A 15,518-nucleotide genomic window follows, 5' to 3' on the forward strand; every position below is an offset into this window, starting at 1 on the left:
GGTAAATCAGGTATATGAAATAATTATCCTCAGATATAAGCACTTTAGGTTGTGTAGAGCTTTACTGGGTTCAGAGCTCTCACATTTAGAAATCATATAATGTGTGGTTCTTGTTTAGATCTTGATTCTAACAAATCAGTGTAAGAAGACACTTTTAGAGAGAGTTGGGGAAATCTGAATATGAACTGGGTATTAGATTATTATAGTTAAAAGTTTTGTTAGGTGTTACAACGGCACTGTCATGAAGGAAAATGTCACTGTATTTAGAGATGAATGTGGAAATATGTAGTAGTAAAATAACATGATGCCTGGAACTTGCTTTAAAATACTTCAGCAAAGGAAAAGGTGAACAAATGAAATAAATGTGGCAAATCTTGATAACTACGGAGTCTGGGTGAAGGTATTTGGGGGTAAGAGGGTCCTTGTATAGTCTCTCTACTTTTCTATGTGTTTGACAGTTTTCATAATAAAAGTTTAAAAACTTTTTTGTTCCTGAGTATAGAAAAAAAAAACAAAAAAGATTATTAACTATTAACACACCACCACCTGGTCATCTAGGTCTTTTTACCAGAGAGGAAAATATCAATTTAACAATGGTGTCAACACTACTAATGAGATATCCAAAAAAACTAATTTTTAAAATTAATTCAGAAGTATAGTTTTACATCATCCCATTCTCCCCCCAAACAAAAGTTACTTCTTAGAAACTCCCTTCAAATTCCACTGCTTCTCCTTACCACCCCCAACCCCAAGCAATTTTGACGGGGCAACTGTGACACTGTGCTAGGAGATGGGGGGCAGAAGCAGCCATGGACACTGTAGCTCCTAACCAAGAAGAAAACTGCAAGTTAGTTACATAAATTCACATTGCTATAACTGATTCAAGATTTTTTTTTAAATCCTTGATAAATTATTAGGGAGACCTAGAGACAAGAAAGACAAGAAAAATAATTTATACATTATGACTATTACATAGATTAAAAAAACGATACCACTACTTTGAAAAATTTAATATTGCCTACATAAATTTCTACAAAGATCTCAACCTCCTTTCTCTGAAACATATTTAATACAAGGAAAAAAAAAAAACTTAAAAAAAAAAATCAAACCTATATAGTCCCAATGCAAAAAGGCCTACAGAACCAGGAGACATATTTATTTTGACCAATTATATGGTTTTTATGTTACAGTGTAAACAATTAATGAAATAAAACTAGCAGGGTTTCTTTTCTTTTTACCAAATGTGATCAACATTTATAATCTTAACACTGACAAAGCATCCTGATAATCAATTCTACTTACCCCAAAGGTTTTGGTTTGTGCGTATCTAAGGAGTGCAACTGACATCTCTTGTTCTTTTTACTTTTTGGAATAGCATCTATCATGTCATTTAGTTTGGACCTAATTAAAAATAAACCATTAAAGGTTTGATTAATATTAACATTTCTTTAGAATTTTCAAAATCTCTATGCCTTTTAGTGAGAAGTATATTTAAAGTATTAGACACATCACTTACTTTGAAAATTTCTCATCAAACTCTAACCCAAGAGTCGGTACATTTATATTCCCTTTCCATTCCCAGCCTATCGAAACGTTGAAGACCTGCCCTATTCAACATACTCTTGCCCCTAGACTACATCTGTCTCATTCATCCCTGCATCTGCATTGTATCTAGCAGTGTGCCTGGCACTCAAATATTTTACGACTGATTGCTACCTGACTCTCAGCCATACTCCCTTGTCCAAACATTAGATATCTAAACATACACTATCCTTGGGAATTCCCTGGCGGTCCAGTGGTTAGGACTCCGTGCTCTCACTGCTGAGAGCCCGGGTTCAATCCCTGGTCGGGGAACTATTATAAAATCCCACAAGCCACGTAGTGCGGCCAAAAAAAAAAAAAAGGAAACAATAAAAGATAAAATAAAATAAACATACACTATCCTTGATGAGAAGCCTTCAATAGAAATTTTATGCAAATATAGAAATACATAAGGCTAACTATCCAAACCCTGCATCCATCCAATCAGCAAAGCTTGTCAACTCTAACTTTTAAATATATTCAGAATCAAATCACTTCTCATCACCTCCACCATTACCACCCTTGTCCAACTCGCCTCTCTAGCTTAGTCCACTGCAACAGCTGGCCTCCCAAATGGTCTCTTTGCTTCTACAGTTTGCCTTTACACACTAAGTTTCACTTAGCAGCTGGAGTCATCTTTTCAAAACAAAAATCACATTATATTATTTCTCTATTCAAAAACCCTCCAAGGCTTCTTTTCTCAGGCAGAGTAAAAATCCAAAGTCTTTACCACCACCTCTAAGTAGGTTTGGTCTTCAGACCTCTTCTCCTTTCCTATTTACACTTACCCTTTGGTGATCACATCTCATCTCATGGGTTTAAATATACATATAAATACTGTATATATGTTGATGACACAAATTTATATCTCTAGGCCACAACTCTCTGAACTCTACCTGGACGCCCAGCTGCTATCCCAAATGAACACATCCAAAAGTGAGTTCTGCAAAACTGCTCCTCCCTCCTCCAGTCCTACCCACCTCTGTCAATGGAAACCACCTGTCCTGCTCTTCAGACCCCAAATCTGGGAATCATCCTTGATGCCCTCCTCCACATCCAATCTACCCAAAAATCCTGTTGGCTCATTCCTCAAAATATAACCAGGATCCAACCAATTCTCATTATCTCCGTGGCCACTATACTGGTCACTATTATTTCTTGCATGGACTATTAAACAAGCCTGTTTCTCCACCCTTCCATGACCCTTCTACTTATTCTCAACACAGAGGTGACAGTAAGCAAAACTTCAAGGGAGACCATGTATTCCTCTGCTCAAAACCTTCCCAAATCTTCCCATCTCAGAGTTAAAAAAAAAAAAAAAAGACCTCAAGATGGCACTCCATAATTAGGCCTTTTAGTACTCCTGTGACCTCATCTTTTATTACCATTCCCTTCATTCATCTGGCTCCAGCCGCAATGGCTCCCTTGCTGTTCTTCAAACATTCCAGGAAAACTCCAACCTCTGAACCTTTACACTTGCTGCTCCTTCTTTGCCTTCCCCCAGATATCTACATGGTTCACTCACTCACTTCATTCAAGTCTATATTCAATGTCATTTTATCAGAGAGGCCTTCCCTGACCACTCTCCATAAGAATTCTACCCACTCATTGTCCATCTCCCTTACTGGTTTGTCTTTGTAACCTAACATCCTTGACAAATTATGTATTTGTTTACTGCCTGCCTCTCCCCACATGAGAAAAGAAACTTTACAGTCACTGGCACATAGAAGTTACTCAATAAAAGTGTTGAATCTGGACTCAAGCTTTGCCCCAACCAAATTTAGAAAAAAAGCTACCACTGTCACCAAGTTTAAATATTTAACAAACTCATTGTTTCCTAATTGATTATACTCACCCATGTACATAAAATAATGTATAAAGCTTCTTTGCATCAGTCATGCAGCTTCGAGTTACAGATAGGACTCCCTTGGGCCCCACCGTCAGGGGTTCAAGGGCAGGATTTCCAGACTCCACAAGCTGGGAAAAGAGGCGCTCCACACTTCGACGACAACCAACACATGGGACAAGCTGAGAAAGTGCGCTCAAGACTTCACGTGATGTCACCACCATGGCAATACTTAGATCTTGCTGCTTAAGCATACTATGTCGCTGAGAGAAGAGGGAAAGAAAAATAAAGAAGAGTTCGTAAGAAAGACATGAAATGACTCTTTCACCACTCTTTCTGGTTCCTATCCTTGTGCAGTGAGTACAGCCTGGGCAGGGCTTGCCATCTCTATCTGCAACTGAGTCAGTAAGGCAAGGCAGTCGGCCTTGTCCATGCTGTACTGAGTTTGCTCCACAAATCCCCCTGTTCTAGAATCTAGGGTATAAAAAACTCCACTTAGGATGCCAGGGCTATGCAGTATGTGACCCAGCATAGCAAAAAGAAGCCCTGCATGTGGAAATTTAGTGCCTGTCAAATGTGCATTAAGCTTAGTACTCTCACTTAAAATAAAAAATTTTACAAAGGAAAGAAAGAAAAGAGAAAAGAATGAAGACACAAAGCAGCTTTACCATGTCTTTTTCTCAACCTTTAGCAACACACTACGTTTAGCTACACAAGTCAAGTTAGGATAGTGATCATGTAGAGCAGCAATTCTCAACCTGGAGGTATGGGCAGGTGTGTCATGGATTAGTGGGAGAGAACAAGGCCTATCTTACCTATGTAGGAGCCTGCAGTGAGTAACTAAAATGCTGGTGCATATGAATGTTATCTGTTGGTTATGACAAGGAAGAGAAATGACTGAGAACCATAGCTGTAGAGAAATGGGCAAAACGCATAAATAACTTCTACTTAGATGGAGTTATAGTTATACTACAAGTAATACTTCCAGTTTACCAAAAAAAAAAACAGATGAGAAAGATAACTCCCAAAAAGGATATTCTCACATTTACTATTAACCTTTAATTCAAAGTGTTCTCCAAAAGTTGAAATAGAATTTTGAAATAAAGTAACCATTTATCTTCCTTTATCTTGATCATATATAGTGTATTTACAAAGTATCACACTGTTTAAGAATTAAATAAGACTGGGAGTTTTGGGTTAGTAGATGCAAACTACTACATTTAGAATGGATAAACAACAAGGTCCTACTGTATAGCACAGGGAACTATATCCAATCTCCTGGGATAAACCATAATGCAAAAGAAGATAAAGAACATATATATGTGTATAACTGAGTCACTGTGCTGTACAGCAGAAATTAGCACAACATTGTAAATCAACTATACTTCAGTAAAAAATTAAATTAAAAAACAATTAAATAAAAATCAGAAAATTCACTATACAAGATTAATTTTTTTTACTGAACAAAACAATTACTACAGAAAAAAACGAAGTTCTCAATGAAAAGTTGTCTGCCCTACCTTCTAAAAACAGGGAAATTAAATTTAAACTAAATTTAAACTGGTGAAATTAAAGCCTTACAGACATGTAAAATGATAACACACCACCACCAAATCTTTCACATCACAGGTATGTAAATATACCTGGAGCAATAGTAAAAGAAAAGTAACCTCACTGCAATCTTAAGACCTAAAGAGTCCTAGGTAAAACAAAATTAATACTTACAGGTAAAATTTTAAATGACTCTTTAAAACACACATACATACATACACACACATGCGCACACGCACACACCATTTAAAACATTAATTTTCAAAACTATTACCTGAATGAACTGCTTTAGTTGTGCACCATTATTTTGATGCCCATCGAGATTTAACACATTGTCAGGAAATTCCATCACCATCTTAATATGCAAAAGAATAAAAATCAATTACTTTATCCTCTTTGAGTACATGATACAGACTATTTTATAGTCTCCTAGGATAGAAAGAGACCCCTAAAGCCCGATTTGCTCCCTCCCACCTCCATCAAAAAGTTAAAAAAAAAAAAAAAAAATCCAAGTTACAGTTCCTAAAGCTAGAAATGGTATAGTCATTAGAAGCAAGGGCACTGAAGTCAGGCAGACTTGAATTCAAATCCCAGCTCTATCACTTACAATTTATGTCATAATTCTGGGTAAGTTATTTAACCTGTCTGATTTTCAGCTTCCTCATTTGTAAAATGAGATTAAATAATAATTTTTCATGTCTCTCATCAAATGGGTTGTGAGGATTAAATTGTATTTTAAAGTGTTTGTTGCAGTGGCTAATAATAGCACTTAGTGAAATAACCTGATATCTTACATTAAATATCCTGATATTTTCAGTTATTCAACTATAGAATATAATAAATCTTACCATGTAAATAACTATATATATAATGACTTCACTATACACACACACACACACACACACTCAGAATAATACCCAGCACATAGTAAATGTTTGCTCTAATCATGAACAGAAAAAAATACACTGAGATATTTATTCAATTATCAAAATTCACTACCAGAGGAAGAGGGATACATAAAGCTTATGGATGTCTCAGGATGTCAGATAATGGGAATTAGTAATCAGCACATTTCACTGATTTGTGACACCACCGAAGTACCTTAGTTATGTACCACTAGGAAAGAGCCATTATAACTGGAAGATGTCACCAAACGAAAGAAGCATACCAATTTCAGAGATGTTAAATGTGAAAAAAAAGTATGCCTTCAAAACAATGAAATAAAGTAACACATTTGTATCTTAACTAAAACACTGTTAAACGTATCAAACATACTGTGCTAGAACACACTTCTATTTCCAGATGACAAGGGCCACAAACTCCTACACACCCAAAGAGTGAAGTCAGGATAAAGAGACCATTTGAGGCAAAAAGAAAAAACTAAAAAACCCCACCCACCTGAATGTGCTCTTAAAAAGATTCCTCCCTTCACCAACCAGCATCACAAAGACCTGCTTCTTTAATCAAGTGACCATTCTTTCCCCTCCACATTAGAAATTAGAGCCTAAAAACATGCTTGTTCTAGCAGTAAACTGAGGACTAAACAACTAAGGCAAATGTAAGCAGCAGATATAAGACCTTTTCTTGATTTATTAAGAAGGGACTACTGGATATGTGAACTAGAAAGACAAGTGGATACTAAGGATGGTCAATGATGCAAACACCGATTCAACAATCCAGAGGACTTCAGTGTATTTCACAGACTCAAAAACTGCATGTACAATATGATTCAAATTTTTATGTGTATATTTTCTTACAGAAAAAGAAAATACATAATATATTAGATGTGGCTATCTCTAGGCAGTGAAAAGATAGATGACTTTTTTCTTTACACGTTCCTATCTTTCCCAAATGTATTATAATACACATATACCACTTATTACCGGGGAAAGAGCTACTGTTCCTTGTTTACAATTCTATATTCATTATACCATGTTCAGAGACATGCTTCCATTTCAATAGCTTTTACTATTCTGGAAGTTTCTTCTTCCATACATACAGACTACATGTCCTTATCTCACAATTTTAGGATCAATTATCCAGTTTTCAGGTTAATCAACTTCTCTCCAGTTTTCCCTCTCAGAGTTGTCTTATCTCCAAAGAGTGGTGGTGGTAATAATAAAGACATTTAATGTAGCTTTATGCATACTAGCCATTGTTCTAAACACTGTCATATATTAACTTTGCCAACAGTACAAAGTAAAACTGGTCATCTAGTCACCTTAATAATCCTGGTATTAGAAATCCTGGCCCATGAAGACTGAAAAGAGAATAGTGCAATTAACTCACATTATGTTTTCTGGAATCACCACATGGTTTAAAACACAAAGAAATTAACTGTCAAGTCATAAAAAAGGTATAGGATAAACTTTTAAAGCCACACAGCTCAACAGAACACTGCAAGGCACTCCACATCTACCATTTAAGCAACTAACACCTTGATTTGCATTTCCACTTACTTGATACAAATATACACCATTTCACCACATATTAATTGCCACCATAAAAAAAAACTGAGACAATTACCTATACTACTTTAAGATCAAAGCTACTCAATTTACCAAATCAAGGTCTCTCCAGTCCAGTTCATAGGTGAAATCCTAAATTGACTCTGTTTAAGTGAATTATTTTTATTCTGATCAACTATATTTTATTGTTTTAATAATTAAAGCAGAGGCTTCCCTGTTGGCGCAGTGGTTAAGAATCTGCCTGCCAATGCAAGGGACACGGGTTCGAGCCCTGGTCCAGGAAGATCCCACATGCCGTGGAGCAACTAAGCCAGTGCGCCACAACTACTGAGCCTGAGCTCTAGAGCCCGCGAGCCACAACTACTGAGCCCACTTGCCACAACTACTGAAGCCTGAGCACCTAGAGCCCGTGCTCTGCAACAAAGAGAAGCCACCTCAATGAGAAGCCCGCGCACCACAACGAAGAGTAGCCCCCGCTCACCGCAGCTAGAGAAAGTCTGCGCACAGCAACGAAGACCCAACACAGCCAAAAATAAATAAATAAATTTATAGAAAAAAAAAATTAAAGCAGAGGTCAAAGAATACACCTAACATATTGAGACCTACCAGCTGACCTTTAAAATATATATGTATATAAAATTTAATGGATAATACCTACTTTAGGAATCCTTTTTAGAAAGTCTATAAACAGGGTTAAAATTTAAAAAAAAACAAAAAACCCTCATTTCCAACCATTTCATTTTCACCTAACTAGTACAGATAAATGTCAAGATCAGGTCTATTACTGCATCTTTCCTGGGTTTCCCTGGCTTGGATAATACTAAATTTTCTCTTGTACATACTCAATACCACCGGGTTAGAAACTTTGCACTCACACTAAGTAATTACTGTCCTTGCCTTTCACTTAGGACAATGGCTTTTTACCTTGCTGTTTACTGGCCAATCACTATATGCTCTTCAATGATGACACCACAATAAGAAAAAGGGAAAAAAGAAAAAGAGGAAGATAGAGGATAGCAGCACTATTTTTCCCCATTCTTTAAAACCACTTCCTTGACTTAGTCTTCAGATTCTAGGTTACCTAAAGGAACAGTCATATAAAGTATTTCAGGTGTGGTCTCACAGAGGAATCATTAGTGTTTGGCTTCATGATGAGGTTGCCTATCCCTAGCTAGCCAAAGATAGAACAAGTCATTGTCCTGCCAATTACTGCTTTATAAAGTTTATTGAATCCATTACCCACTTTCACTCTTAAGTATCTGTCCTGGTTTCACCTGACCACAAATAATCTGTTCTTAGCACATTCTCACAAGCTCTAACCCAACAATGCTAAGCTTGTATTTATTAAAAATCATTGTCCCTTTAGTTTTACTTTTTTACTTCCTTATCCTCACAGCCACCTGCAACATCTATCACCTTTGGTAAATTAGTTAAATATTTAATCAAGAGTTGAAAGCAAACAATAAATACTAAACTTCTAACTGATGCTAAATACCTAATCCCCAAGAGGATATGCTACATTTTTAAATCTTTTTTAAGTCTCGATCAAAAACCCTTATCAGAGTTTCTAGTCCCTTTTAGATTGGTTTGAATTAGAAGGGTAAACTATGTTCCAGAAATATTGTAGCAATCTGACAGTATGCATCAAGAATTTTATAAAAGGTTTTTATCCTTTGATACAGTAATTTTCCTCCAAAACCCTGAAAAAAAATTGTTAATGCAAAGATTTATGCATTATTTATATTCTTAGAGTATTATTCATAGTAAAAACTAGAACCACCTCTATGTCCAACAAAGGGAGAATGATTACATTATGGAATGTCACACAACAAAGTATTACATGGCCACTAAAGCTGTTTAAGAATGACAACAGAAGATGTTCTCAATATTACATTTAGTGAGAAAAAAGCAAGTTATAAAGTGTTACAGAAAACGATACATCTCAACTCTGCATCTGTGTATGTCTATGATGGGAACTACACCAAATGCTGCTATATTCTTAGCTACCTCTGGGAAGTAGTGTTAAGGATAATTTGTTTTATTTGTTTTGCAATTATTTTTCAAGATTATTTTATAAGGAGTATATATTTTGACTATTAATTCCTTTAAAAATACTTTAAAAATCTTAATTCTTCAAAGATGTCTTTAAAATAAAATCTGTATTCTGTCCATCTGCTATTCTATAATTCTAATAACACTGAAAAGCATTTTGGCTACATAGCATACCACTTTCCTGAATATTCCACCAGTTTACTTATTTGAGATTTTCTGAAATACACCCACATCAGCACTGTACTCAAGTATTCAAACCCACTAAACTGCCATATGAGTCTTTTAAATGTGGCTACAACATACCACATAAAAGAGGAGGCTACTTCCTCACATACAAGCTTGTTAATTTCATTTTACAAATCCAACTTAAAATCGCCCAGTTTACCTAAGGCTAGAGGTTTCAGCTTCTGTTACTAAAACGATAAATATTTGTAACTGATTGTAAACATTACAACTAGACTTAACATCTAGAAGCTAACAAGATTCTAAGACTACTTGAAATAATGATCACACAATGTTTCCTCAGTGTATTACCTATGGACCCTAGGAACAAAGACCAAACCAAAAGTTAACTTCAGGATGACAATGCCATCAAACTAACAATGGACCCGTGCATAACCCTCTGCTGCAGGCTTCTCCCCTCCCTCTTCCCCAACAGGTGTTTGCTCTACATTATTCCTTTAAGTAGTGTTTGGTAGAATGGTTCTGAAACTTGTTTCCCTAAATATGATGCATTCTTGACAAGATTTTTCACTAACCAGCATTCAATGACCATGCATAAGTTCCATAACAACGCAATAAATAGTCCCACTCATTCCCTAGTGATAAAAACCCTTCCACAGTAAAGAAAAACTGCACCTTTTCCTAAATAAAATGGTATTTTAAGATAGTTGAGTAAGCCTAAATTTTATTTGCCTGGGTCACAAGTCCACAATACAATAAAAACAAAACTCAACCACCAGGTCAGTCCAATCCCAACTTCTCTAGAGAAATAAGTACAATAACAAATCACAGGGCAGGTTACCTCTTTTTCTATGGAAAATTTTGGAAATTCATCATTGTACAGAGAATAGAGTATAAAACCCCCAAAGTTGACTATTTTAAAGCACTAGATGATGGATGTATCAATGCTACATTCACATTAAAGGTGATTATGTGAGCATAAGGAGAATCAGTGTCTTTTAAATTTTTGTAAATACTCAAACTTATGTTTGATTTCCCGTTTTGATAGTATACACTCAATAGTAATCTTATGTCCAAACACACAGAACTTTTTTTTTTTTTTTTTAATTTCAAAGGCTTTCTGGGACAATAAACATAAAAGGTTGATACCAAACTATGTGCTCTAGAAAAGTGTCTGTGTTGGAGGGAGAGAGAAGAAAATATCAACACATGAACTCATATTAGTTTTCAAACTGAGAAATGCATCATTTAATTTGATCAGTGTTAGTTTTTTAAAAAACTACTTAAAATACAAGTCCATTATACTTTTAATGCAAAAAGCGCAGAAATCATGACCAAGGCATACAAGTACACTTTCTACTTCATCAACACAAATTCTATTTACCTTATATCAGCCCAAATCATTCTACCTCTTTCCACGAAAAAAAAATGCACTTGGATAATTATAGATGCTTTCACTTAAAAAGTTCTAACAAATTAAGTCATTCAATAGCTCTTCTAACCCTTTTAAAGGTACTGCAGCTCAATCAAGTCTTAACTGAGACTGGCAAACAGAAAGGCATAGACTGGCATCTCTACAATGACTTGCATTTTATACAAAATTTGAAAAAAGTTCAGTAGATATTTGCAAAAAAGAAATTCAGGAACAAAACAGATCAACTGCCTTTGAAAAGGAAAAAAGCCAAAAGTGTTACGATGAAGACACTTAACACCTTATCCAAGCAGGCAAATGTATAATCCAAAGCTTCAGCATCATCAAAACGCAGATTTCAAGATATTCAGAAAAGGTTCATTTCATTTCTTAAGAAATTGTGGCAAGCAACTGCACTCATTTCCTGTTCAGATTCAATTCAAATTTCTACCATTTCCTTTTAAAGGAAATACTACAGCAACACAGGGCAGAGGATCTGTAATGCTGTACCACGCTAAAAAGGAAAACTACTCAGAACTGGGTTTTGACATTCAAGATGAGCAATCAGCTTTTTATAATGCCCTTACACATTCAATCACTTTGCTTCCTTAGAAAAGGCTACCTGTAAAGAATAACTAATGACAAGAAAGCCCATTTTGAAGAGTCATGGCCTAGCAATACAATCATTTCGAAGAGTTTTAATGTACGGGCATATTGAGACTATATCGAAATCAGATCATTTTAGTGGAATCTTTACTGTGCAAGAGCATGTCACTCTGCCCTCAGTAATTATGCTTATGAAGAGCTGTAGTATTAAGACAGAAAATAGACAGGTAGCAGTGCAGCTGCGACATTTCCAGATAATTAAGCCTCCCCGAGGGTAGGTGGTTTCTGTAAGGGATAGGCCCTTGACGCCCAAGATCCTTCAACCCGTCTCCGAGGCGCGTGGTTTGGCAAAAGCACCGTCTGCTAAAGGGAAAGGGTGAAGCTGGAGGGTTGAAAAAAGAAGGAAGAGCTGCGGAGAGGGGCTCAAAGTGCGTACGGAGCGCTAGCCTGGGGCCCCGCAAAGGTTAGCGAGCGACCCACTGCAAAGGCGAGTTTGCGGGGCCTGCCGGAGAGGCCTCGCCTAGGAGTTGCAACACACTCTTTCTCCAGTGCGCAGCGCTCGGCCTGGGGGAGGGGGAGGAGGGGAAACAGCTGCCAGGGGAGCGGCGAGCCTGGCCCGGCCCGGCCCGCTCACCGTGAGGGTGTCGTCTATGTAGAGGGGAATCTGCCTCCTCTCGAAGGGGAACTCCTCCTCCCCGTCCCTGCACACTGCCACCAGTCGCGCCATCGTCCCCGACGCTGCCGTTGCCACCGTCACCACCTCCTCCCAGCTGCTGCCGCCGCCGCCGCTCCTGCCGCTGCAGCCTCCTCCCAGCTCCTGCCTGCAACAGCCAAACCCCGCGAGCGTAAGCACCCGCCGCCGCGCAGCACATTCGCCACGGGGGGGAGGGAGAGGAGCAGGAGGGGACGGGAGATCTGAGCTGCGTTTCCCATCACCCGATTCCACACACGCTCAGCCAATCAGCGCCGAGCAGCGCCGGGACCCGCCCCCCCCCGCGCCGCTCTCCCTCCCCACCCCCCCACCCCCACCCCGCCGGCCTCCAGTCAGGGTCCAAAGGAGAGGCGAAGGGGACCCGCCGGCCCCGGGGCTTCCCTAGCCCGTCAGCGGAGTCCCGGCTCTAGAACCCCACTCCCGGCCTCCGCTCCACTGCCCGCAGCCCGCTGCCCGGGGGCCCTCAGCCCCCAGCTGACCCCTTCTCCCCCTTTAAGGGCGCGCCCCGCCCAGTGAGTCCCCTGGGCTGTAGTTGCCCAGCGCGACCCCGCCCCTGGGAGGGGTCGACCCCGCCTCAGCTCTGCGGAGTCCGAGGTGGGAGGCTCAGACCCTTTCCTAGCCCTTCTCGGAGGAGGCCTCCCGGTTCTGACCTGCACCGTTTTCGTGGTCGCCTCCCTGACCCCCACCTCGGCTCCCCGTTACCGCCTGACAAGGCCCGCGTCAGGGCCGGCCTGGGCGGGAGCGCGGCTCCGAATGCCGTTTCCTCTCCAGGTTCAGTCAGCCGCTGGCGCCACGGGGAGTGGGGGAGGGAAGGCGGGGGACGTGGGGAGGGTGGGGCAGGGAGGGGCCGAGAGCGCCGGGCGGGGGCCCCGCCTCCTCTCGCGAGACTCCAGACCCACGGTCCTGTGTCGCCTTTTTCGAAGACCTAGCGGAGGGGGTGGGGTGGTGGGGTGTTCCCCCGGCTGTCTCCAACGCGTGACCGGCACCCTCCACTGAGCCTAGCTACTCAGACAAATACGAAATAGGGCTGCTAGGAGGGATGAGTAGGCCTAAACTCAGTCCTCCGCTGCGCGGGCCTGGAAACCGCTGTCCCGAGGGCCGAGGGGCCGAGGGGCGAAGGGAGCGGAGCCGAGGTGACTCAGGGCCGATCCGAGGGTCGGGGCCCAGTGAGGACTTGGGTAAGTGGGGAGGAGCTGAGGCTTTCCAAATCAGTGAGAGCAAAAGGTGGGAGTGAGGGAGGGGAGACGTGCATCTGGGGGCTAAGGGACAAACTCTGGGTCCTTGACGCCGCTTTCCCTGACCCACTGATCTACCAGGAGCCTCCCGCATTACTGCTTCCCAGAGTCGAGTCGCGATCCCGCCGAGGGAACAGAAAATATTTAAGTGCTGACAGCTTTTTGTTGTCGTTGTTACACTAGAGACAAATAGAAGACTATGTGGAGAGTGGCTTGTGTATGCGTCCTGGGCAGAGAAACTTCTTGGACTGGGTTAGTATTAACTTAGAGGCTCAGAAAGGACACCGATTCCCTTGGGCAAAGTGCTGGTGCTGGCCAAAGGCCCTTCCCTCTGACCCTCTCCTGAGAAGCAGAGCTGCTGTCAAGACACTGCGTGCCATCATGTACTCGGTTCCTACCCTTTAGGCTTTGGAGGCCAATATAGTTGGAAAGTATTGTGCCTATGAAAGTCTTCACGATTTTAAGGATCAATAATACATTTGCTGCTCTTACAGCTAACTAATCCTGGTAGAATAGGCTAGAGCTGTGATACTGATCTTTAAAAAGTATTTTGGTCACCACATGAAACCATAGAGATTCGCAACAAAAAACCCCATAGTGCGTGCAACCCCTTAGCCACGTTGACATTGTGTGGTCACTGTTAGGTTAGGTGACATAATAAACTGGAAGAACCATTGTTCAGTCCCAAAGGTGTGATTATCCAGTAAGTATTTATGTCTTTGGCCATGTTAGGAGAGCAGAACAGTGTATGGTCCTTAGCTTAAATTCAATAGGCATACAGGATATGCATGTAGATTCTGACAAGTTAGACTACATAGCCAAAATCTGCACATTTTTAGAGAATCTTGTGTTTTATGTAAACGCTCCTAAGGAAAAAAAGAATACTGTGGCTTTTAAGATCTGTAGGTGCTCCTATAAAGACTATGTCAGTTAATGTGCCTACTTTATACCTTTTAAACTTCCTTTGGATGACGGTTGGTAAAGGACATTGAAAATGACAAGTTCAATATATAGGTGCTAACTTTAATAACTTTCATTACTGAGTACACACTGGGTACTAGCAAAGAAAGAGTATTCACCCTGGGGGTTTAAATCTAAGTTAGAAAAGGCATTAAAACCCAGATATAAAACGTAACAAAACGAGGAGACCACAACAGTCTCTTTCCATCTGAGATTACTTTCCCTGATTTGGATTTGTCTTTTAGATCCACTGAGCACACTGCTTAGTATCTTTGGACAATGTTTCACATACTATAGGTATTTAGTAAGTACTTACTGTAAGGCTAAAAAGCTAATTTTGCTTGATAAATTGCTCTTTCTCAAGGAGGTAGCCTGGGCGCTACAAATGTGATAAAACCATTTCAGGGGAAAATGATTAGGAAATTATTTCCCTGTAAAACAATTTTTAGACGTTTTAACTATGCATCTTCATTTTAGAGCAGGCACTCTTTTTCGCTATTGGTCTATCTTCAACTAAGCAAATATAATATTTAGTGCTGCAGCAAATATTTCATGACTAAGTATCTGCCTCAGAGAGCCTACCTTTAATTGACAAAATAAATGCATAAAAAAGCCAGTTGTTGCCTTTTTTAAATTTCGATATTGGCAATGCGAAGGGCAAGGCTAAAGAATTTTAAAGGCCAAGAAAGAGCGGGCAGTCAACAGAAGACATTTTGCTGGTACCTCATAAAGAACAGTTGGTGAGATGGAGATGTGGTAAATTATCAGCAAAATACCATTCTTTTTCTCCTCTGGGAGGTCCACAATGTGTGAGAAGCCAAGCACAAAACTCAGACATAAATGAGATATGACTAGTCTCCAAGCTACCTGGGTTTAAAAAAAATGAAGAATATTGATTTCTTCCTTATACTCC

At 39.8% G+C, this 15,518-nt stretch overlaps 1 protein-coding gene across 6 annotated transcripts in view; it reads right to left on the bottom strand.

The window, feature by feature from the left end:
* GGNBP2 (gametogenetin binding protein 2) overlaps positions 1-13,205 on the bottom strand; it is a 30,768-nt gene extending 17,563 nt beyond the window's left edge. For 5 of the 6 annotated variants that reach the window (XM_061174713.1, XM_061174714.1, XM_061174711.1 and 2 more), the window contains exons 1-5: positions 13,061-13,205; positions 12,333-12,519; positions 5,253-5,333; positions 3,437-3,690; positions 1,303-1,401 (exon numbers count right to left, since the gene is read on the bottom strand). In XM_061174713.1, coding sequence (XP_061030696.1) covers positions 1,303-1,401; positions 3,437-3,690; positions 5,253-5,333; positions 12,333-12,425 — 527 coding nt within the window. In that variant the 5' untranslated portion in view covers positions 12,426-12,519; positions 13,061-13,205. The remainder of the gene's footprint in view (positions 1-1,302; positions 1,402-3,436; positions 3,691-5,252; positions 5,334-12,332; positions 12,520-13,060) is intronic. The other variant, XM_061174712.1, reaches the window with a different exon arrangement.
* Positions 13,206-15,518: the final 2,313 nt, after the last annotated feature.

The sequence above is a fragment of the Eubalaena glacialis genome, chromosome 19 (assembly GCF_028564815.1).
Source record: "Eubalaena glacialis isolate mEubGla1 chromosome 19, mEubGla1.1.hap2.+ XY, whole genome shotgun sequence".
In the NCBI taxonomy this organism is placed as follows: Eukaryota; Metazoa; Chordata; class Mammalia; order Artiodactyla; family Balaenidae; genus Eubalaena; species Eubalaena glacialis.